The sequence below is a fragment of the Danio rerio genome, chromosome 7 (assembly GCF_049306965.1).
Source record: "Danio rerio strain Tuebingen ecotype United States chromosome 7, GRCz12tu, whole genome shotgun sequence".
In the NCBI taxonomy this organism is placed as follows: domain Eukaryota; kingdom Metazoa; phylum Chordata; class Actinopteri; order Cypriniformes; family Danionidae; genus Danio; species Danio rerio.
In genome coordinates, this window is record NC_133182.1 from 56,477,012 (window position 1) to 56,501,840 (window position 24,829).

At 36.2% G+C, this 24,829-nt stretch overlaps 2 protein-coding genes across 3 annotated transcripts; one reads left to right on the plus strand and one right to left on the minus strand.

Moving 5' to 3' along the window:
• The first annotated feature begins 1,301 nt into the window (after positions 1-1,301).
• cdt1 (chromatin licensing and DNA replication factor 1) lies at positions 1,302-13,439 on the plus strand. 2 transcript variants are annotated; one of them, XM_690072.9, is made up of 10 exons: positions 1,302-1,912; positions 4,666-4,815; positions 4,903-5,138; positions 7,714-7,908; positions 8,004-8,149; positions 10,081-10,181; positions 10,269-10,457; positions 12,268-12,411; positions 12,507-12,708; positions 12,932-13,439. In XM_690072.9, exons 1-10 carry the CDS (start codon positions 1,403-1,405, stop codon positions 13,093-13,095), a joined length of 2,037 nt encoding a protein of 678 aa, XP_695164.3. In that variant the 5' UTR covers positions 1,302-1,402; the 3' UTR covers positions 13,096-13,439. The 2 variants fall into 2 exon arrangements, with proteins under 2 accessions (XP_695164.3, XP_017212594.1); XM_017357105.3 differs by lacking the exon at positions 4,666-4,815.
• Positions 13,310-22,505, minus strand: aprt (adenine phosphoribosyltransferase). Its single transcript, NM_200668.1, is given in 5 exon segments — positions 13,310-15,558; positions 18,472-18,550; positions 19,192-19,325; positions 22,148-22,251; positions 22,408-22,505. Coding segments are annotated over 5 exon segments (534 nt in total). The 5' UTR covers positions 22,485-22,505; the 3' UTR covers positions 13,310-15,418.
• Positions 22,506-24,829: the final 2,324 nt, after the last annotated feature.

A 24,829-nucleotide genomic window follows, 5' to 3' on the forward strand; every position in this document is an offset into this window, starting at 1 on the left:
TATGAAGTGTCAGTTCAGTGCAGTGAAATTGTGGGTTTATGCTCATGTTCTGAGGTCGTAATTTCTTCTAAATAAAGACATTATTATTAATTTTATTAATTTCTTAGCTTTGCCATAACGGTGAGTGTCATTGCTGACAGACGTCCTCTTTAGCCTTTTATGTTTACTCCATCTAGTGGTGAAAACGAGGAACGTACTGGGCAGGTTTGTTGAAGGACAGGTCAAAATGATCAACTCTCCTGTGAAATTGTAATACTTTTAAAATATACACCCAAGTGTTGTTTAACAGAGAAAAGGTATTTTCCAGCATGTTTTATAATAGTTTAAAAAATTAAACACTTTTAAGGTAGGCTATTAAATATTAGGCTCGCTTGTTTTTTTTCTGCTAAAAAGACCATCAAAAATATTAGCAATAGAGCATGGTTAAAGAAGCACAAAGGTCTTTTCAAATACATATACAGATAAATAAATTAATATACAAGTTACACACACACTATAAAAATCATTTTAACTACTGAATAATTATGAATAAGAGTAAAGTGTTTTAATTTTATCATTTAATATGTCTTTGTTATTTATTAAAAACACATTTTTTGTTATAAATAAATAAAACGTGCATTAATTTAGTATACACTTTTGGCATTGTTATCATATCCTATCCAAGTTTCTCTAATATATCAAATATTTGTGTAGATGAATGTGTTCATACAAGCATAGGCTATTTGACAGTTACATGCTGCTGAATGGGTTTCCTGTGTAAGATGATTGATTTATCTTAAGAAACAGCGAATTTACAATACAATAGAGGGAAAATAATACCATTAATTCCACAAAGATGAAAGCTAAATTTGTTTAAAAATATAGAATAAAATAGAAACCGCAAATCGCATTTCAGATTTGTTTGTTAGTAACTGTGAATCTTGCTAAATGTTAGGCTACTTTGTTAAAAAAAAGTTTGGTGATGTAAATCTGTTTTATTTTTTAATAGTATAATAATAAACATACAAAGATAACAACAGAAAAGGAGTACAGTAATAAAAAACGAAATAAGAAAATAATACATATTTTCTTTAAAATATTGTGTTTCGCTTTGCTTTTTATATTTCTCTTGACGTAAAAATGCAGTAACACATTCAGTAACACATTCTGTCTTTTATTCTCTCTCGAATAAAACTATTGTTTTACTGCCCATTTACACTTACGTAAATCTCTTGTTTGATCAGCAGTAGTGGTGGTAGTGTGAGGGGGCGTGTTTAAAAGCCACTCTCTGCCTACATAAGTCACGTGGTCCAATTTCGCGCGAAAGTTAGTCTAGGGAAGACCAGTAAAGGGCAGTTCCGGTAAGACAACAACAACCACTGCTCGCCGCAGAGTAGTGCAGGGATCTCATTCATCTAGAAAAATGGCTCAAGCTCGTGTTACTGATTATTTTGCACAGAGTAAAAAAGCTGGTGTTTCTCGATCTTTACGGTCTAAGGGACAAAAGGTGTCCGGGGATGTAGTAGAATCAGCGGTGATCAATAAACCGAGGAGTTCGAGCAGAGCGTCCGGTTCTTCACGCAAAGCGACGCACAGTGAGATCACCACAGCAGAGCCGCAGAAACAAACTCAGCTGGAGTTTCTCAAAGTCATCGACGAGGCTTTATCGACGGAGACTGCAGAAACCGTCGCGGATTCGCGTGATGTGAACATTGAGGGCTTAACGGCGAGTCCCAGGACCCCTAAGCGGAGTTCACCGGAGTTCGACGTGTGTTCGGTGTTGTTTCCGTCCACAGCCGAGCTGCATAGCAGCGCCAAGAAGCGGCAGAGACTCAACGCGGGCCACAACTGCAGGAGTTCACCGGAGGAGCGCACTGGACAGAAGACTGCGAGGAAAAAACTCAATCTACTGGCAAGCGACGACAAAGTAAAGGTACATGATGATTACTTTCTTGTTTAAAAACTGCTTGATGGCATGAAGCAAATGTTAAGCATTTAGGTAAAGGTCCTGCTCCCTAAACCCCCATAATGCACTACAAGTCTGTAAAGTTAAACTATCGATGTTTTCATACTTAAGGGATAGTTTACCTAAAACGTTTGACACGAAAGATATTTTAAAGCAATCTGGAAACCTGTAACCATTGATTAACATAGTATTTGTTTTTCTTCCTATGGAAGTCAATGGTTACAGGTTTTTAGCTTTCTTCAAAATATCATCTATTGTGTGAAACAGAAGAAACTGTGAAAATTATAATTTACTTGGTAGTTTTTAAAAAAAGTGTAGCTACTTTTACTTTCCTTTAAGTAAGTTTTTAGTGCTGTAATGGTACTTTTACTCCAATATTTTCTTCAACCTGCAGTCACTATTTATTTTCTCGTCTGTGAGGATTAGCTAAAAATAAAGTAGATTAATCAGTCCTGTAATTCTTGTCCAATCAAATCGCACTTACAATGTCAATTGCATCATACTGAGCAACCTCAAGACATTAGTGCTTCCAAATGATGTGTTGCATTTATGAAGCATTAAAGTGTGCAAGATGTCTAAAATCTTTACACACAATGATTGAGAGACTTTATAGAGTGCATGTCATTTATGAGAAGATGAATGTTTAATTTATGATGAATGAAATTACCAAATTCCCTTAAACAATTAGTAATGCACTTCAAAATTTTACGTTTACACATCAGTACACACATTGCATGTAAATGCATGAGCCGTTCACATCATAATACTTCTTACTCTTGAGCACTTTTAAAAGGGCTACTTTTTATTCTGAGGAATATTTGCAACAGATTATTTTTGGGCAAGTAATAGTATTTTTACTTGAGTATGATTTTTCTGTACTCTCTCTCACGACTGGAAATCTTCATTTTGGGCTAACACTTCCTTTATTTTGTTTTTTAAATAATTTTTTCTTTAATAAAAGTTAAGTTTAGAATTTTACCATATTGCATCCCTTTTCATTAGACATTATTTAAGTAACTTTGAATAACTCTACATTGGCCAATATATATAGTCCATGTTTATGAAACCCACATTGATCTCTAATATATCAACCAAAATATTCAATGTCAACAATTTATCTCGAAGCCTTATACATTATACTGATTTAAAAAAAAACTATTACTGATATAAAATTTTTGACAGTTCAAAAATATTTTGACATTTATTTTTTGAACATCCAAAATTATGGAAGCCATTTGCCGCCATTAAACAATAAAAATAATCATCTATATATTAAATGCATGTGTAGGTAGGTAGCTGCAGACATATGTATCGTACATAGACATGATAAAGGGCTGTATTATTAGTTCATATTTCAGTTCAATAAAAGAACATGGTCATCAACATTCACATATATGGTCAGTCGCCTTAGAACTCCGGAATCTTCTTTATAACTCAAACTTGTGACTTAATAACTCAGAATTCTGACTTTATAACTGAATTGCAACTATGTAACTCTGAATTCTGACTTTATAACTGAATTGGGACTTTATAACTCACAATTGTGACTATCTAGTTCAGAATTGTGGCTTATAACTGGAATTTTGACTATATATATTGGAATTACAAGTTTTACAAGTCTCAGAATTGCATGATATAAAGTCAGAATTTCGGAATTCTGAATTTTAATACTCGGAATTGCAACTATCTCCAGAATGGTCTGTTTAAAACTCTAATTTTAAGTCTAAAAACTAAAAATTTGTGTCTACATAACTCGGAATTGTGACTATATAACTTGGAATTGTGACTATATAACTCGAAATTGTGACTATATAACTTGAAATTAAGAATATTTAACTTGAAATTGTTAGTATAACTCAGAATTGTGACTATTACTTGGAACTGTGCCTATATGCCTTGGAATTGTTACTAAAACTCAGAATTGTGACTATATAACTTGGAAGTGTTACTATAACTTGGAATTGTGCCTTTATGACTTGGAATTTTGACTTTATAACTCGGAATTGTGACTAACGGAATTCTGACTATAACTCTGAATTGCAAGTGTGTTTATTTTATAAATATGAAGTGTGTCAAGTCTGTATATTTTTTTATTATTTAGTGGCGGGAACGGGCTTCCATACAAAATAATCAAAACTTGTTACTAAAAGAAATGAATGATAAGATAATGAATAATAATTGCAGAGTATATTGACTGTATTATAGAACTTGCAAAGTTTCATACTTTCACTAAAATGATCTATGCAGGTATTTCTCTTCCAGATCAAAATAAACTAAAAGTGTTGTGAAGTGAAAGTCAATTCAGTTGTGAAAGCTGACAGATTTCAATAAGATGCACATTGTCCACAATTACAAAAAATACCCATAACCTACTAGACAAAGTACATTTATTCTTTGACATCTCATTTTTTATTAACTTCTGTAACATTAAACAATGCATTTAATTTAAGATGTTTAATGGATCATTTCTTTCCATATGTCATCTCATTTCAGAAAGTGAAAGTATTTGAAAGTATGATTCAATGAAATTATACTCTTTTTGCTTTTGTGAGTTTATTCTTATGCAATATTTTGATTATTTTTCTGACCCATTAGGATGTTTCAAATTAATATCCAAGCTGCACTGTTAATATACTTTTCTTCAACTGTTTATTAGTAGACTTTCTTTTTGAATGTTTGTTTGCATGACTGTTAATCCAGTCTGTGTTGTTTTGCTGTAGAGCACTGAGCCCTTGGCCAGCAGCAGCCCTCAGGCACCTCAACAAACTGCCCGCAAAGAGTCTAAAAACACTGTTAATCATATTGCAAATACCTCTACTGTAAACAAACCCAATGGAGACGAAAATCCCCAGCGGGCGACCAGGAGCAAGGTAACGCATTGGGTGATCATCACACCTGTGCAGGACCTCCTTGGGTTTTTCAGTTCCACGTTAATCAAGATGGTTTTGTTCTTATAGAAAACCTTTTCAAGAGAGGATGTGGCGGCGTTGAAGTCCAAGCTGCAGAAACTAAAGGGACAGTCTGAAAATGTGTCGACTCCCTCACCTGGCCCAGTGTCCACGCTGACAGAGCTGAAAGCGAGGCTCGACGCAGCTCGGGAGATCTCAGCCAAAGTTCAGCAAAGAAAGGCTGAGCGAGTCATAGAGGAAGCTAAAGCTGCTGAGACACAGCCTGCAACTGAACCACAGGAACGGTGAGGATAGCTGCTCAATTATTATATTGATTTAGGTTGCTTTCACACCCATACTTTGATTGTTTTTTTTTTCTGAAATGGGGATTCAAACAGTTACAATGTTGCTTTTTGTTCTTGGTGCGGTTCGCTTTCACACGGCAATGTTTTTAAAAGGACCAAAATGGCTAAAACAAATCAAATGCAAGTAATCTTCTCACAATGGTCAGTTTGGTTTATTTTTCCAGGATTTCACTCAGTTGTCGTAGGTTGATATTTTAATTTATGAGAATGAGAAATAAGACATAAGCGAAAAGGTGCTCTTTCATTTTGAATGGTGACGTGCATGGACGGTCATTACCAAAATATAAATCAGAGGGTAAGAATTTCTGATACATGGCCTCATTTCAATTGTCAAGGGTTGTAAATTGAATATCAATTTTATATCAGAAGTAGAGTTAACTGAGAAGTTGATTATTTATATATATATATATATATATATATATATATATATATATATATATATATATATATATATATATATATATATATATATATATATATATATATATATATATATATTATTTATTTATTTATATATATATATATATATTATTTATTTATTTATTTATTTAATAAATTAATAGCTCTGATAGATGGCATGCTTTCACTTTTGGATTTGACCTAAAACACACTTCGGAACGATACACACGTAGAAACGATATCTATACTCGTCCTTCTCTCTTCATATAGCCATATACACTCACCGGGCACATTATTAGGTACACCTTACTAGTACTAGGTTGGAACCCCTTTTGGCCTCAAAACAGCCTTTATCCTTCATGGCATAGATTCACTGGAAAAATTCCTCAAAGATTTTGATCCATATTGACAGCATCATGCAGTTGCTACGAATCTCTCGTTTTACCACATCACAAAGGTGCTCTATTGGATTAAAATCTGGTGACTGTGAAGACCATTTGAGTACAGTGAACTCAATGTCATGTTCAGGAAACCAGTCTGAGATGATTCTCGCTTTATGACATGGTTATCCAGCTGGAAGTAGCCATCAGATGATGAGTACACTGTGGTCATAAAGGGATGGACATGGTCAGAAACAATACTCGGGTAGGCTGTGGCGTTGACACGATACTCAATTGGTACTAATGGGCCCAAAGTGTGCAAGAAAATATCTCCTACACCATTACACCACAAGCCTAAACCGTTGATTCAAGGCAGAATGGGTCTATGCTTTCATGCCGTTGACTCCAAATTTTCTACCATCCGAATGTCATAGCAGGAATCAAGACTCATCAGACCAGGCAACATTTTTTTTCTCAATATTCTTCTGTTAAATTTTGGTGAGCCTGTGTGAATTGTAGCCTCAGTTTCCTGTTCTTAGCTTACAGGAGTGGCACCCTGTGTCTTCTGCTGCTGTAGCCCATCTGCCTCAAGGTTGGACATGTTGTGCGTTCAGAGATGCTCTTCTGTATACCTCAGTTGTAACGAGTGGTTATTTTTAGGTACTTTTGCCTTTCTATCAGCTGGAACCAGTCTGGCCATTCTACTCTGACCTCTGGCATAAAGAAGACATTTGGGCCCACAGAACTGCTGTTTTTAATCTTTTTCGGACTATTCTCTGTAAACCCTAGAGATGGTTGTGCATAAAAACCCCAGTAGAGCGGCAGTTTCTGAAATACTCAGACCAGCCCATCTGGGACCAACAACCATGCCATGTTCATAGCCACAAATCACCTTTTTTCCCCATTCTGATGCTCTGTTTAAACTACAGCAGATCATCTTGACCATGTCTAAATGCGTTAAGTTGCTGCCATGTGATTGGCTGATTAGAAATTTGCGCTAATGAGCAGTTGGTTTATGTTATGTTGGTTGGTTATCAGGTTTACCTAATAAAGTGACTGGTGAGTATATATGCTGGTTACATATTCATAATACACAGTGATAAAGCCTGGTTTGTTGAATTGTATTGCTTTCCTCAAAACAACCGAATGGCTCTAAAGGTGGCTTGTTTTTTTCTTGTTTTTTTTTTCCTTGTTTCATTTCTGTTTGTCGTCAAAACTGTATGTTAAAAAAAGTATGTTCAGTATGTTAAAAGTATGTTAAAAAAGTAAGTAACTGTATGTTAAAAGTATGTTAGCCTAGCCCCATACCTCAGACTGGAGTAAACTGAGAATTTAACTGAAAACAAACAACATATGCATTTTCAGATTAGAATTTTTGAGATTTTAAACTTTTTTTTTCCTTAATGACATGCATGACATGCAATGATATGCTGTTTATAGAAGATGTTTAATGGCCTTGGTCTTCATGTAAATTGTTAATTTGTGCGCATCTGACTTTACAAACTGGAAAACCCGCATAGCAATAATCAACCTCTGTGCTTTGTTTGCACACCTGAGAGCAGCAGGAGCTTTACTTGGGACCCAGATTGATTTTTATAAAGTAAAAATGGTGTCATCTGTAAAATTGTTACAGGGTAATCTTATATTTCATGATAATGATCGTAAAATAGCTTTACTATCACAGTAAAAAAAAAACAAAAAAAAACAACAACTCTGACTTTATCTTTTTGTTTCAGAGAGAAGCTTCCAGCTTATCAGCGTTACCACACTTTAGCTCAGGATGTGCCCCCTGGTCTTACTCTGCCCTACCAATACAAGCTTCTGGCTGAGATGTTCCGCAGCCTGGAGACCATTGTCGCAATGCTGTTCAACCGCTCCGAGACCGTCACTTTCACCAAGGTTAAGCAAGGGGTCCAAGATATGATGCGGAAGTAAGGGAAAACATGAAATTGTGCTAGTTGTGTTTAGTTGTGCCCGTTCTAAAAAGTCATTTTTAAAAAAAAAAAAATTTTATCTCTCTTCGCAGACGTTTTGAAGAGAGCCATCTGGGCCAGATAAAGGCCGTTTATCCATCTGCCTATACTTTTCGGCAGGAGAAAAACATTATCTCATTCAGTGCCACAGCAAAGAGATCCAGCTACCAGCTCACAGTTGAGCCGGTCATTGATGAAGGTGAGAAAACATCAACATTACGCAGGGAAAACATAATGATAATGCTTCCAAAACTGTGGCTAGGAGAAAGTTCTGTCATCAGGGTGTTTTTTTTATTATTATTTATTTTTCTATCTTTATTTTTTTTAAGTGCACTTAAATTTTAAGTCCACCTAATTGTTTGGTGTGCAGTAATTTTATAATTACACTTATTAATTTGTCTTTATTAATAAATGAGTGTATGTGTATACAGTGCATCCAGAAAGTATTCACAGTTCTTCACTTTTTCCAAATTTTTTTATGTTACAGCCTTATTCTAAAATGGATTTAATTAATTATTTGCTCAATTCTACACACAATACCCTATAATGAAAATGTGAAAAAGTTTTTTGAAATTGTTGAAAATTTTTTAAAAATTAAAAACCTGAAAAATCTCATGTACATCAGTTCACAGCCTTTGCCATGAAGCTCTAAATTGAGCTCAGGTACATTCTGTTTCTACTGATCATTCTTGAGATGTTTCAGCTGCTTAATTGGAGTTCACCTGTGGTAAATTCAGTTGATTTAAACATGATTTGAAAAGGCATACACCTGTCTATATAAGGTCCCAGGGTTGACAGTGCATGTCAAAGCACAAACCAAGCATGAAGAAAAAGAAATTGTCCGTAGACCGCAGAGACAGGATTTTCTCGAGGCACAAGGCTGGCGAAGGTTACAGAAAATTTTCTGCTGCTCTGCAAGTTTCAATGAGCACAGTGGCCTCCATCATCCATAAGTGGAAGATGTTAGGAACCACCAGGACTCTTCCTAGAGTTGGCCGGCCATCTAAGCTGAGTAATCGGGGGAGAAGGGCCTTAGACAAAGTGACCATCAAGTTATTGACCACCTTCCTGACTGAGCTCCAGCGTTCTTCTGTGAAGAGAGGAGAACCTTACAGAAGGACAACCATTTGTGCAGCAAACCACCAATCAGGTCTGTATGGTAGATTGGCCAGACAGAAGCCACTCCCCACCTGGAATTTGCCAAAAGGCATCTGAAGGACTCTCAGACCATAAGAAACCAAATTCTCTGGTCTGATGAGACTAAAATTGAACTCTTTGGAGTGAATGCCAGGCATTACATTGGGAGGAAACCAGGCATCGCTCATTAGCAGGCTAATAACATCCCTACAGTGAAGCTTGGTGGTGGCAGCATTATGCTGTGGGGATGCTTTTCAGCTGCTGGAACTGGAAGACTAGTCAGGATATAGGAAAGATGAATGCAGCAATGTACAGAACATCCTGAATGAAAACCTGCTTCAGAGTTCTCTTGACCTCAGACTGACTGAGTTCACTTGGCCGACCCTGGCCTGGTTGGAAGAGGTGGGCCTGAGCGCGGTTCACTTGTGCAAAATGCGCCAAAGCCCGAAACTGAAAGCTAGACGTGACTTTAAGGGACTGTTTCATATGGATTTATTAATCATTCTTACTGTTCAATGAACGCAAACTGCCCTAGATTATTAAAGACCCAAACTTCTCACTTCACAACAGCTGCACACCTTCAGCAGACCTCCTCATTCCTCCAGCACGAGGGCTTTATGATTGTTTGAGCGCTAAAAGTGGCAGATCTGTTTGGCGAAATATCTGACTGCGTGTCACCGGGAGTTAATAATTCTGAAAACGGTGTGTGTGTGTGTGTGTGTGTGTGTGTGTGTGTGTGTGTGTGTGTGTGTGTGTGTGTGTGTGTGTGTGTATATATATGTGTATGTGTTCAACAGAAGAAAGAAATTTAGAATTACCTGAAAAATTACTAAGTTTGTGTGTGTAGCCCTACAAACAAGCAGTGTACTTTTTCACCAGAATTTCTTAAATTTTCACTTTTTTTTTTTTTTTTTTTTTTTTTAAATTGTGAAATCATTAAATTCAATGTTTTTTTTTTTTCTCTTATTTCTCTTTATTAAATGTTTCCTCCAGAATTCAAGGGTGTTCGGCCAGTGTTGTCAGCTTCTCGTCTTTTAGAAAGAAGGCACATTTTTCACCAAAACCTGGTTGAAATTGTAAAGGGACACCATAAGGTGAGCATAGCTTCTGCCTCAGAAATACTTCACTGTTTATTTGGCATGAATCTTAATTTATATTTTAATTATCTTTTGTCTTTGCAGACGTTCCTTGCTTCTCTGAATCCTCCTATTGTCGTCCCTGATGAAAAACTGACCCGCTGGCATCCCAGATTCAGTGTGGACGAGGTTCCCAATGTCAAGCCAAGTGATTTGCCTCAACCTCCTCAAACCGAAAAGCTGACCTCAGCGCAGGAAGTGCTGGACAAGGCTCGTGCTCTCATGACACCCAAGGTGAGCGCTTTTTTTCCCCCTTTTTTTTTTCTTCTTTTTTTTTTGCAGTCTGCAGGCCAGTAAACTTCAAACATAAATGAAGAAAAAAAATTTAAATGATCATTTTTAGCAAAATCCACTCAAAACAAAGTTTGTTTTGAGATTATTTCAATAGTTGAGGTGGTACAGCAAAATCCCCACCTGCAGATCAGTCAAAGTCTAGTCACAGAAGTTCAAATATTTTAACTGATCTGCAGCGCAAATTGGATCTGAATTTTCTGCATACAGAGATGATTGGAACTCCCTGTAGCTCCTGGACTACTCTCCATTGTAAATGAATGACTTCTAATTTGACTCTTTTCATGTGCAGCAGAAAGGTGGCTTTAGTGATTGGTGACGCAATGTCCATCAGAGCCAATCACCATTGAAGCTGTTGAGCATTTAAACACTATGGCCAATCAGCAGCATTTAAGAATGTGTTTAAATGTTAGCAGGGTAGCAAGTTTTTCATTTCTGTATCGATTAGTACAAATGTTGATACTTCTTACAACCCCACCAAGAGCATTTTAACATTTTTAGTTTTGTTCATGAATTTTTCATTTTACTAGACTTAGTTTGGCACTAAAGTTCAAAATTAATCCAAAAACAATCATAAACAGTGGTGGAAAGAGTACTGAAAAATCATACTCAATGAAAAAAACCATTGCTTGCCTAAATGTAGTGCACGTAGAGTAAAATTATCTGTTGTAAATGCTAATCTTGAGTACTTTTGAAAGGGCTACTTTTTAGTCATACTTTGAGTAAAGAGCAGTGTGTATCAAACTGTAAAAAGTTGATATGCATTTACATGTAATTTGTGCATGTTTGTGTGTAAACTTAACATTCTGTAGTGCATCTTGTTATTGCCCAGCAAGCACACAACGTCATAACACATTAATATTAGGTTGGATTTAGGTTGTGATGTCAGGAGACCAATATTCCATGTCTAGCCAGCGTCTAAGGACAACATTATTTTGATTTCAGTAATGACGTTGATATTTGCTCGATGTAAGGTTGTGTTGGAAAGTGACCAAAATCCAATGCTAAGCCAACATCTTAAACCAACGTCATAATGATGTCAAATACTGACATTTATTCATCAGTTATGGCAATCAAAATCCAACGTCTGATAGACGTCATAGTGGTAACATCAACACAACATCAAGCTATAACATTATTAGACGTTGGTATTAGGTTGGACGTTGGACACTGACGTCAACCTGACTTTCATTTCCAAACAAAATGCAGCGTACCCATGATGATAGGCTACAACGTCATTCTGATGTCATGTTGACATCTTGTGTCAGCTGGATGTTTAAGGCCATTTCGGTCATCATACAGTAAACATCCATTATCTTCTCATCAGTGACATGCATTTAAACAGTCTCTGGGTCAATGCGTGTAAAGATTTTGGACATTTCCTTGGACACGTTTGATGCTTCCAAACAGTTTGCTGCAATCCTAAATCGCCCATGTCTTGAGGTAGTTCATTATGATGTGATTTATCTTCTATGTGCGATTTGATTGGGGATTAGAGAAATCAGTCCTGTGATTGCGGTCCATAGACAAAAATAAATAAATAAAGTAGTGACTGCAGGTTGAGTAAAAGTACCAATACTGCACTAAAAAATGTACTCAAGTGAGTTAAAGTACACATTTTAAAAACTGCTAAGTAAATTACAATTCTTGAGAAAAACTATTCAGTTACACTGATTTGAGTATTTATAATTAATTACTTTACACCACTGATCATGAGCAATGTGTCGCTGAATTGTGTGTAATAATTTTCCAGATGGAGAAAGCGCTGGCTAACATGGCCTTGAAAACAGCAGAGAAAGCATGTGTTAAGGAGCCTGAGACCACAGCCAAATCAGCTGTGACCCCAACAGAGACCCCTGGTGCCCTCAAAGGAGTTTCTCAGTCACTGCTGGAAAGGGTGAGTCCAAAAGTCCTTGCCGTCGTCATCGTTGTTATTAACATTATTGAAATTTACAAAAAAAACTGATCCGGATTTCTTTTTTCCTTTTTCAGATTCGTGCTAAAGAGGCTCAGAAGCTGCACGCTGTTATGACTCGAAACCCTCAGCAGGAGGAGCGTCTGTTGATGATGTCACGGCTGCCAGAGTTGGCCAGAATCCTGAGAAATGTGTTTGTGGCAGAGAAGAAGCCAGCCCTCATCATGGAGCTGGCCTGCAACCGCATGATCGCCAGCTACCGATCTCCACTCACTTCTGGTTAGTACAGATGTTTGACATTTTCCCTCAGCCCAGGCTTTATTTTCATGCCTCCAAAACACCATTGCATATAAGACCAAGTTTTTAAAAGTTGGATTTAAAGTGCACGTCTTTAAACTTTGCTGTCTCTTTGTATTGTGTGTGTGAGAAATTAATGCTATTGTACGTCGTTTGATTGTAGTTGACTAGCTTTTAAAATTAATTAAATGTCATTCTGATTTAGATGAAATGGAGAAGCATCTTCGTCTGCTAGCCGAGTTGACGCCTGCATGGCTAACAATACATCCGATCAGGAAGGACTTGTACCTCAAACTAAACAAGACCACAGACCTGAGCATTGTTCTAGACAAACTCAACCAGAAGACAAAGGAAGAGGAGCGCATTTGAGGACATTTTCAATCAAGACAATTGAGACCATACCATGTGCAATATTTTATTATGTATTATGCCTGGATTTTACCATGTTTTAGATGACTACTGCTTTTAGCTTTGTTCATAGACGTTTTATTTTACAAGACTGTTTCAAGTCTGATGTTCACTATGTTTTTAATGGAGTCAAGTTGTGATTTTTAACAAAATAATTCATAAATGTACACTTGTAAAAGGTTTCAATGTAGCAGAATTTCATATCAAGACTACGTTTGGCACATTTGGTAACCTAAACTTTGTGGTTCTTCTAGTTCACCAGTGTGCACTGATTCATTTACAATAAAACAATTTCATGCAAAAAATGGCTTTTAAGCTGTTGTTTTATTTGTATGCACAGAAGCTGGAAGCTCAAATCAAGCATCTCTATAACCTTACTGACACCCAAATTATATACTTTCCTGCTACAGCATTGTAAATGGAATAATCCATTCCCAAAATGTCCAATTTATGTGTGCTTGTTGACAAGGCATAGAGTTTAATAATAAGACTAGAGTTTGAGCATGCAAAATTCTGTTGTGATGATGTAAAAAGGGGAATAAAAAACGCAAGACCTCAACATTTAAAACGCTTTTGTTCTCCTATTGGTCTCATGCCATGCACATTCGTAGGTCAGAGTTTACCAAGGTTCCCTGTCTTGTCAACTCGTATGTACATCACTGATCATCATACAAGTGTCCACTACTGGTGGAACATCTGAAATGGATTAAATGGAATACACCAACCATTTGAAAACTACTACACAATACAAGTCGCTGTTGTGACATCACATTTGCATTGCGGGACATATAGTTGTGAGTGTACACGTGAAGTAAACTCAAAGTGGGATTCCATCAAGATTGGAAATGCTTAGGGAAGTTTGCAAAGAGATGTCTGAAATTGGATTGGCAGCAGTCTTTTTTTTTTTTTTGCAAGAGATCAGAGAACCATTAGGGATCGTATTAAGGCCCGCTTTTCTAAAAACATACTAATGTACTAAGTGTGCATACGTTAGACATGTTGCTATCCAAAGAGGCCACGAGAGGATTCATAAATTGGAATAAAAAGGGATAGTTCACCCAAATCTGAAAATGATGCCCCAAATCTAATATGATTATTTTCTTCATCCAATGTTTCTCAACGACATTTCTGGGGGATCACCAACTCTGCACATTTCCATCTTTCCTTAAACAATTCAGATCATCTTCTCATTAGCAGAGACTGAAAGAACTGTAATCGGTTACAGACAAAGGAGACATCCAAAACATGCATTGCAGGTGGTCCTCCAGGAAGGTGTTTTGAGAAACACTGCTTTAATCAACCTTCAGTTATCATAGACCTGTTGTAGTATCTCTCTTGTTAAACACAAAAGAAGATATTTTAGAAAAGCTTGGAAACCCATTGGATTTCATTTTATGTTTTTCCAACTTTGGATATGAATGTGTATTTGATGAGTATAGTCTAGTTTTAGGCTATTCTTAGAGATTTGAGTTATCAGTGTAAATGTACTGTCTGTTTAGACGTCTTTCAAACACAAAATTGCTTGGTGGGTAACAAAAAAACCCTTCTTTTATGCTCAACAGAAAAAGAAAATTCATATAATTCGGTAACCACCTGAAGGCAAGTAAAAAGTGAGTAAACTTTCATTTTTGAGTGAATATCTCATTAACACAAGTAAAATAACTGATGCTGGCAGCCAACATTGTACAAATTGCATTTGTTTTCTTTCGGTTTAATCCCTTTATTTATCAGGGATCACCACAGTGGAATGAATCGCCAACTCATCCAGCATATGTTTTACACAGCGGATAACCTTCCAGCTGCAACCCAGTACTGGGAAACATCCATACACACTCATTCACACACATACACTACAGGAAATTTAGTTTGTTCAATTCACCTATAGCGCGTGTATTTGGACTGTAGGGATTGCCGGAGCACTCGGAGAAAACCCACACCGACATGGGGAGAACATGCAAACTTCACACAGCAATGCCAACTGGCCAAGCCAGGACTCAAACCAGTGACCTTCTTACTATGAGGTGACGGTGCTAACCAAAAATTAAGTAATTATGTAAAACAAGTACCTATCTCAAGTTTGAAATGATTTTATACACAGCAAGGTTCTTTTACAAGTAATGTCATTTTCCATGGTAGAATAAAAAAAAAACATAATAATAATACAGAATTGATTGAAACCCCCTAAAATTCCTGAAGTGTAAACCATAGTGCCAATAATAGATTGTTCCTCTGAAAAACCTACAAAATAAGACAGAGCCGCACATGATGTGAAAGTATAGGACCGTCAGTACTGTATTAAAGAGAACACCGGTGTGGGCTTCAGCTTGTCAGATCCATTGAGATACTTGAGCTCCACCACCACCAAACAGCCTAAAACCTCTGCCTTCTGCTGCTTGATCAGCTCAATGGCTGCATACAGAGTGCCTGATGAGAGATGGAAAAATGTTATTGTAGATATTGATGGTATAAGCAAGGGTTCAAACACATTTTGATAACTAAAATTCTATGATTTTTCCAAGACTTTCAAGTAAATTTTCATGACCTAATGTGTCATGCAATGTCTACGTATATGCACGATCAAATGTATTACAGCGTAGCATAACACATGCAACAATCTATTTAGTTTAAATGTATTTTTATATCTATGTAAAATTTATTTAGATAATGCTAACACAGCACTAATAACATAAGAGCATGTGACTGCCAAAGACAAAATGACGAAAAGACAACTAACCTATATGCAAGTGTACAGGCCTGGAAAATGCCATGTCAAAATTACACGACTTTTTCACGGTCGTATGAATCCTGTATATGTCTATTAACATTAATTTCTCTTATTTTCTCGTCTGTTCTGGGATTAACTGGCCATTGAACATCTTTGTGGATAAATACCCTGCCAGTGGAAGTCAAAATGCTTCATACTTCAGTTTATAGTAGCATGTAATAAATTATGTAAATATAGGCGTTTATATGCACCTACAACATACAGTGCTTGAGGTATAAATTGTAGTCGGTTACTTAAAATACTTAAACTAACTTGTGACCTCACACATCCACATCCCATTGATTTGAAAATAATGTCTTGTACATTGTATGATAAAAAAAAGACAAAAATATATTTATAGATCATCAGTGAAATCATGAAGTGCAGTAAATACTACATTCTGTCAGGGTTTTATGGGTTAAATTATGTTTAGCAGAGCAAGGATATGTTCCCGTTATTATTCATTTCTTTTTTATAATCACTATTTCATTCAATTTATATTCCATGTCAAGTATCATATATTTCTTTCTTTTCTTTTTTTTTCTGTAATAAAAACAAAATAATACATTTAATAACTGCTAAGGTCAATATTTTTAGCCTACTTCAGACATTTTTTTTCAGATGGCTACAAAACAAACACTAGTGGTGTAATAAATCACAAATCTCATGGTTCAGATTACATTATGTTTTTTTTAGTCATGCATCAGACCATTTTTTGCCAAAGGAGAAATGGTCGTGCCCAACTGAGCCTGGTTTCTCTTTTTTTTTTCTTTTCATTCACTTTCGTCAGTTGGTGAAGTTTGTCCCTTGCCACTGTCGCCATTGGCTTGCTTGGTTGGTTTGGGACTTGTGGAACTGTGCATCAATCGATTTGCTCTTCAGTGTTTGGACTTTTAGCAGTGAAATTTAAACCACACTGAACTGAACTCTGACACAGTTTCAGTTTACTAGGTCTTCTGTGTTAAGCTGCTTTGACACAATCTACATTGTAAAAGTGCTATAGAAATAAAGATGAATTAAATAAAATTTTTTGGAATCAGCCAAAAAGGAGACAACAAATGTCATTTGATTTTCATTTATTACAAAAACAGTATTGCATGACACTCTGTAAATATGTTATTTGACTGTAACTTCATAACCAACTCAAGACTAAAGAATGAATCTTTTTCTTGGATTTTGCGTTACAGATTTGAATGCAGTGATTTGAAGGATTAATAAACATACACAAATCACCGTCATAAATATTTTATGTTGCATGGGTGTTGAGCTTACACTAAACGTATTAATATAGGCTAAACAAGTAATGACTGAAAACCCTTTTAATGAAACCCACCCATCCCAAATAACCTACCACAACTTCTTCCGTCATCATTATATTTTACAACTGCATGATTTTAGCCCCGATTTTGACTCGACGACAGGTTTTGAGAAATTCCCGACAAATGCCTGAAATCACAGGCAAATCGGGGCTCGTGCACGCAAGTGGCAATCACACAGTATGAATTACCAAAGACGCGATCTGAGAGAATCGGCGATGAGTCCCCGATGCCTGTGGGATATTTGGCGTGCTGAATATCTGGAGCTGTCATCGATTCAAATCATGCCGTGTGAAATGAGTTTTGACTGAAAATAACATCGCCGATCGCCTACAGCTAATAAGAGAGCAGCATTCACTTGTGTGTGTGTGTGTGTGTGTGTGTGTACCTGCAAGCCAGCTGGAGGTTGAGAGAGAAATTAAATGTGCTCATTTTCGGTTTATTTGGACCAAAGCAATGGAGAAAAAGTTTGATGGGAGCACCCGTGTCTGATTGACGTTTCATACAGAAAGTTAAAAAAGAAAAATGAGGAGAAATGGCTAATTCCCTTCAAACCCAGGTGAGCAAATATGTACATTTTCTACCCCGTTAACGGCTTCTTTCTCATTATATAGTTAATAACAAAGGATATACTACGTGTTTTTGGCTGTGAGACATAGTTTGAACAAAGTTTTCAATGATTCTTCCAATTGTAAAGTCATGCAAAATGAAAGCCCCAGTAGCTGATCCATCTTGCAGTGTAAACAAAGCAGCGACAAAACGCTAGCCCAGATAGTCAAGCAGTGTGAAAACATCCGTGACATGACTACTTTGAAAATCTTGCAGTCTGAACTTGGCATTGCAAACACTGTTGTCCAATGACTTGCCTAATTAACCTAACTTGCTTAAATAATAATTAAAAAAATAAAAAAATTAATTGAAAATAGTAAAATAAGTATTATCATCCTGGCAAAGACAAAACAAACGAATTAGAAGTTAGTTATTTAAACTGTTATTTTAAAAAGTTTGTATAGAAAAATCTCGCCATTAAACTTATGTTTTTGTGCATTAAGTTTTAATTTACTCAAAAGAGAATTTAATTAATTTTCTCAAATCTGTGCTCTGACGCATGCAAGATCCACAAGTCAAATATTTTTATTTTCAGGTCGATGCTAAGAAACTAAAGCATATCTAACTTGGTATATTAAAATCCCCCAAACTAATAATACTAGTAACAATTTGAGTATTTAAATAAGCATTTTACGCAGGTTCACTTACCTCCTGTAGCAAGTAAATCATCAATGATTAGCACTTTCTGTCCAGCAGATACAGCATCTTCCTGCATCTCTGCCTCGGCCTGAATGTAATCATGAACACAGTCTTGCATTAGAACTGTATACAGACTAGATGTGATATTGCATAATAAGGCTGCACAATATATCATTTCAGCACCGATATCACAATGTACACACACACAATAGTCACATCACAAGATATACAATGTTAAGTCTGAATTATAGTTGACCAGGAGCTACAGAATTTTAATTACTGCATTTATATTAAATATATACAATTTATGCAAAAATAAATAAATAAATAAATAAATAATTTGTAATAAGAATTTTCGTCTCATTTCTAGTCCAAATATCTTAATTTCAAAGCAAAAACAAGATTATTTTACTTCCCCAAATGAAAGATCATTTCACTTGCTTTAAAGAAAAACTCTTAAATTTGACTTATTTCCTCTTTAGATAAAAACAAAACAATATTTTACTTAAGAATTTTTAGATATTTGGACTAGAAAGGACACAAAGCAAAGTAAGAATGACTTCTAACTGAATAAAGTTAGACTTCTCAGAAAATGGCCAAATAGAGCTATTCAAGCCATCTTATGAAACTATTTATAAACACAAAATTTATTGCAGAAAAATAAAGTATTGCAATATCAATTTTCTAATATCGTGCAGCCCTACTGCATAACTTTCATTTCAGAGTTACCTTTCCATACTCAAGACTATAGGCAACTGATATTGTGGGACCAGGGAGCTTTCCTTTTTTCCTGATCGGAGCGAATCCTATTCCTAATCTCAAAGCCAAAAGTGGCCCGAATAGAAACCCTCGAGCATCAAGTCCTAGAAGAGAATAGAGAAAACATGACTGTTACAGTACTACAGTATACTTACACTGTCTTAACCCTAAAAGACACAAATACAGAAAAAAACATTGGAAATAAATATATTTCATTTTTATTTTATTAGATGTTGTTGTTATTATTATGCAGAAATAAATAAGATAAAGCATTTTATTTACATGTTAGGATTTTATTTTTGAGAAATTGCAACATCAATTCGTGTTAGCAGAAACCCAACAAATTTATACAATGACTTAACAAAAGTAAAGATTTAAAAAGTTCTGCTTATGTTGGCCCAAGACCCCACACTAAATACCTATACATGAATCAAATTTAAATATAATTTATTAGAAACCTATTCACAAACAGTCCATTAACACAGCAAATTTTCTTTTTAACAAGGTATTGGATTATTTTTAAGGATTATCTGGGTATTTTTGGCAGAATGTCTTTAACCACTCTTCTTCAACACACTGGTGTAGCCAGAAAAGAAACTGAGCTATAATCATTGTTTGAAAAAAATCAGGTTATCACCAATGTTACAGAATAGACTTGGCTGATGTGTAAAACTACTCGCCACAGAAACATAAAACTATAATGTCTTTTACTGATGTGTGAGAAGAGGGATCTGCCAAATGGATCCAGTTCAGGATTGTTCCGACACAAATCCCTAAATTCTGGTTACAAGTAGATCGTGGGGCTGCGAAATATCTATTTTTGCGTCACCTGCGTCGTGGAGCTGCTGCTGTGTGTACGGCTGTTGCTAGGTGACAGCCACGAAAGCAAAGCAATAGTTTGTTGTAGAGTGGGTGGTTTACTTCCGTTATTTGATACGATTGCATTCTTACAGAAGTGAACCAGACCAGAGTTTGCTCAAACCGTACCCCAGACCACCTCTTTTAGGCAGACTCGGGTACAGTTCCTGAGTGCGCACCTGAGTTCGGAAGACACGATCACACAAGCTTAATGTACCGTACTTTGATGTCAAACGAACCCAGGTGCGGACCAAAAGTGCCAGTGGAAAAGCACCCTTAAAGTATTAACATACTTAAAATATATACTTATTTACTCATTTAATTTACTTTTTTTTTGTTTGTTTGTTTGTTTAAAATGTATACATCATAAAATCCAAGACAAGACTAGACAGTTATAACAAAAATACAACCAAGAAATGGTATATAAAATGTTTGTATATAAATTGTATATAAGATATAAAGTAAATAAATACTTTTTTAAATTATCAAGTTAAAATATCAACCTTATAAGCAATCCTCAATCAACAAACTATATTAAAATGATTTTTAAAAAAATACTCTTTAAACACATACTCCAAAATAGGTTAATGACAACCAGTAAATTGTAGGACATTACAAAGAATTTAAAGCTAATCTTTCAGGAATATTTTATACAAGAGATTGTCCTGTGATTTTAAAAATCATAATTAAACATTTTCAATTTATTAAAATTTAATCATTTAAATGTAACAATATTCTATTGGTCTAAAGAGGAGTATTATTTTATGAATTGCTTTCTAATGCCTTTTTAAAAACATTTGCACGGGTATATTAGTGGAAATTAGGGCTGGGCCGATAAACGATATCGATATTTAATCGAGATAAAACATGTCAATAACAACAAGCTCTGGATTTTTTTACTCTATATTGATGTAAGAGCGATGTCACCGTGGCAAAATGGGTAGCTCAATCGCCTCACAGCAAAAAGGCCGCTGGTTCGAGCCTCGGCTGGGTCAATTGCCATTTGTGTGTGGAGTTTGGATGTTCTCCATGTGTTTGTGTGGGTTTCCTCCGGGTGCTTCGGGTTCCCTCACAGTCCATAGACATACGCTACAGGTGAATTGGCTAGGCTAAATTGTCCTTGGTGTATGTGTGTGTGTGTATGTGTGTGTGTGTATGTGTGTGTGTGTGTGTGTGTGTGTGTGTGTGTGTGTGTGTATGGATGGATGGATGTTTCCCAGTAGTGGGTGGCAGCTGGAAGGGCATCAGCTGTGTAAAATATGCTAAATAAGTTGACTGTTCATTCTGCTGGGGTGACCCCAGATTAATAAAGGAACTAAGCTAAAGGAAAATGAATTAATGAAAAAATGATCTAAAAGCAAATCACACTGTGCAACAACAGGAATCTAAAAGTGTGTTGTTATTAGAGATGTATCGAATTTCCGGCCACCAAAATTTTATCAGCCAAAAATATGTTATGCCATTTAATGGACCCTCTAATTTTTGTGGCTTCAGTCATTGGATATTCTTTAAATCTGGAGGCATTAACAACTTATATTGAAATATATTTTGTTGTCGTTCAATATGGAAAATTATTATTGAGACTGCTTTTTGCCATATCGCCCAGCCTTAGTGGGAATAACAAAAAATACTTTGCATGCATCAAAATTATAGATTTTTCTTTTATGCTACAATCATTAGCATAATATGAAGTAACACTTGTCTTCAATGATTTTTTTAAAGCCTCCATAAATGGCCATTCGTTTCTTTAGAATGCTAAAACCTTAATTTGGACGATTTTCCTCATTATTTTTATGTATTTATTTATTTTAAAACCCCAGATTCCAGATGTTTAAATAGGCGGTTTCTCCACCAAATTTTGTCCAAAATAACATATTCAGCTTTCACATGAAGTAACGTTACACCTCTCAGGTTCCAAAAAATGACCTATTTGTGGGCCAAGGTTACATTTGGAAGGGTTTCAGTAGGTTTTTATTATCTCACAACGGTTATCGGGAGTTTTGCAACTTTTAACCTGTTGTCGTGTTACGCGTCACACGATAAATACATGTTATAACCACTCTCTTACCCACTATGAGATCCACCTGAGGGTAAGTGTTTCTCACGTACTCTTCAAACAGATCTGTCACTGCAGTAACAGCCTTCGGGTCCTTTAAGATTGGGAAAATATCTCTGCAGACAAAACAACAGACGATGCGACACACAAAATGTTATGGCCAAACTTAAACATCTCCCATTAACGCCACACTCTTCCGCTTTCTCCAGTTCCACGTCTCCCTTCTATAAAACTGCTCACATTTAAAAACAATGTAGTTTATAAACACCCACTTGAACGGAATGCCTTTCGTAGGGAAATCAGGGAAAGTTCTTATGCACTTGGAGATTAAATCCAGCTTATCTGCCATGATGCACGCTGTGGATGTTTGGACTGTGAATGAAAGAAGTCCGCGTGCTCACGTAAACCAATAGCACGCGCTTCCTTACCACGTGATTTTACGTTAACGTAATAAAAGGTACAGTTTATTTTACGTGGAAAAGGAAATGTCATAACGGCATATCATCATACATTTGTATTTTATTGTCATACATAATATTACCCAATAGACTTCTAATTCATATACAAACATTCCATCCGCAAAGGATCATTATTTCCCTAATGAAGGAGGAGAGGAGCACCGAAATGGAACTGAAGGGCGAAATCCCAGTGGATTCTGATTTCGCAGCTGCAGTAAAGAAAACAAACAGCTTTACACAGGAGGACAAGCAAGTTGTCTCCTCATTATTGTATTATGATTCTTGTACAAAAATAAGGTAACTCAAAATAATGACAAATGTGATTTTAAAACAATGTTACAATTAAAAAAAAAACACACATTTGGATTTTAACACGATGTACAAAAATAATTATGTGATCATATACATATAAGCAAAATAAAAGTTTGTACAGTACATATGCAAATATACACTTACAGGCTATTAGGTCCACCTTTTGCCTTCAGAACTGTCTAAATCCTTCGTGGCATAGATTTAACAAGGGAATGGAAATGGAAATGAGATTTTGGTCCATATTGACATGATAGCATCACGCAGTTGCTGCAAATGTGTTGGCTGCACATCCATGATGCGAATTTCCGGTTCCACCACATCTCAAAGGTGCTCTATTGGATTGAGATCTAGTGACTGTGGAGGCCATTTGAGTACAGTGTATGTACAGCTTTATGACATGGTGCACTATCCTGCTGGAAGTAGCTATCTGAAGTTGGGTACCCTGTGGTCATAAAGGGATGGACATGTTCATAAACAATACTCAGGTAGACTGTGGCATTAATACGATGTTCAATTGGTAATAATGGGCCCAAAGTGTGTCAAGAAAATATCCCCCACATCATTAAACACCCGCCCTCACCGTTAGCCTAAAACTGAGCATCAGAATGGGGAAGAAAAGTGATTTAAGTGACTTTGAACGTGGCATGGTTGTTGGTGTCAGACGGGTTGGTCTGAGAATTTCAAAAAATGCTGATCTACTGAGATTTTCACGCACAACCATCTCTATGGTTTACAGAGAATGGTCCGAAAAAGAAGAAATATCCAGTGAGCGGCAGTTCTGTGGACACTAATGCCTTGTTGATGCCAGAGGTCAGAGGAGAATAGCCAGACTGGTTCCAGCTGATAGAAAGACAACAGTAACTCAAATAACCACTCGTTTCAACTGAGGTATGCAGAAAAGCATCTCTAAACAGCACATTCTACCTTCAGGTGGATGTGCTACAGCAGCAGAAGACCACAGCGGGTGCCACCTCTGTCAGCTAAGAACAGGAAACGGAGGCTACAATTTGCACAGGCTCACCAAAATTTGACAATATAAGATTGGAAAAACGTTGCCTGGTCTGATGAGTCTCGATTTCTGCTTTGACAATCAGATGGTAGGGCCAGAATATGGCGTCAACAACATGAAACATGGATCCATCCTGCCTTGTATCAACCGTTCAGGGTTTGAACTGCAGCAGATTGTCTTGTCCATGTCTACATTCAAAAATGCACTGAGTTGCTGCCATGTGATAGGCTGGTTAGAAATCTCCGTTAACCAAAAGTTGGACAGGTGTACCTAATAAAGTGGCCAATGAGTGTATGTCTAAACTTATGTGAGAGTGTATGGATGTTGCATCTGGAAGGGCATCAGCTACGTAAAACATATGCTGGAGTAGTTGGTGGTTCATTCCGCTGTTGTGACCTATGATAAATAAGGGACTAAGCCGAAGAAAAATGAATGAATGAATGAATGTGTAATCTGTTTATATCACAAACTTCATTTGAGGAAAATGATAATGAGAGCACATGAAATCTCTCCATATTAATGATTTACAGTGTTTGAGAACAATGCAGTTTTTTTTCACTGAACTACTGATGGCATTTAATAAAATAACAATGGGTCAATATAAGAAAATATGTTTATTTACATGTACTCAAAAAGACATGCTTATATATTTATTTGTGGACTACACAATGATTTAACTTCTGAAGACAGCGCTGACAGTGACCCTGATAGTGTGTAAGTACAGTCTGTCCATCAGTGTGTGACATCCAGTGAGTCTCAGGCAGCTGTCACATGATGTTTTTATCATCATCATCATCATCATCTTCATCATCAACAACATTCTCAAAATATGTTCAGCCCTATTGCCCTTGAAAAGAACTGAAGAGACTGTTTTTGACATTTTGTACTTCAATTTTTTAAATTTAGCTTTTTATT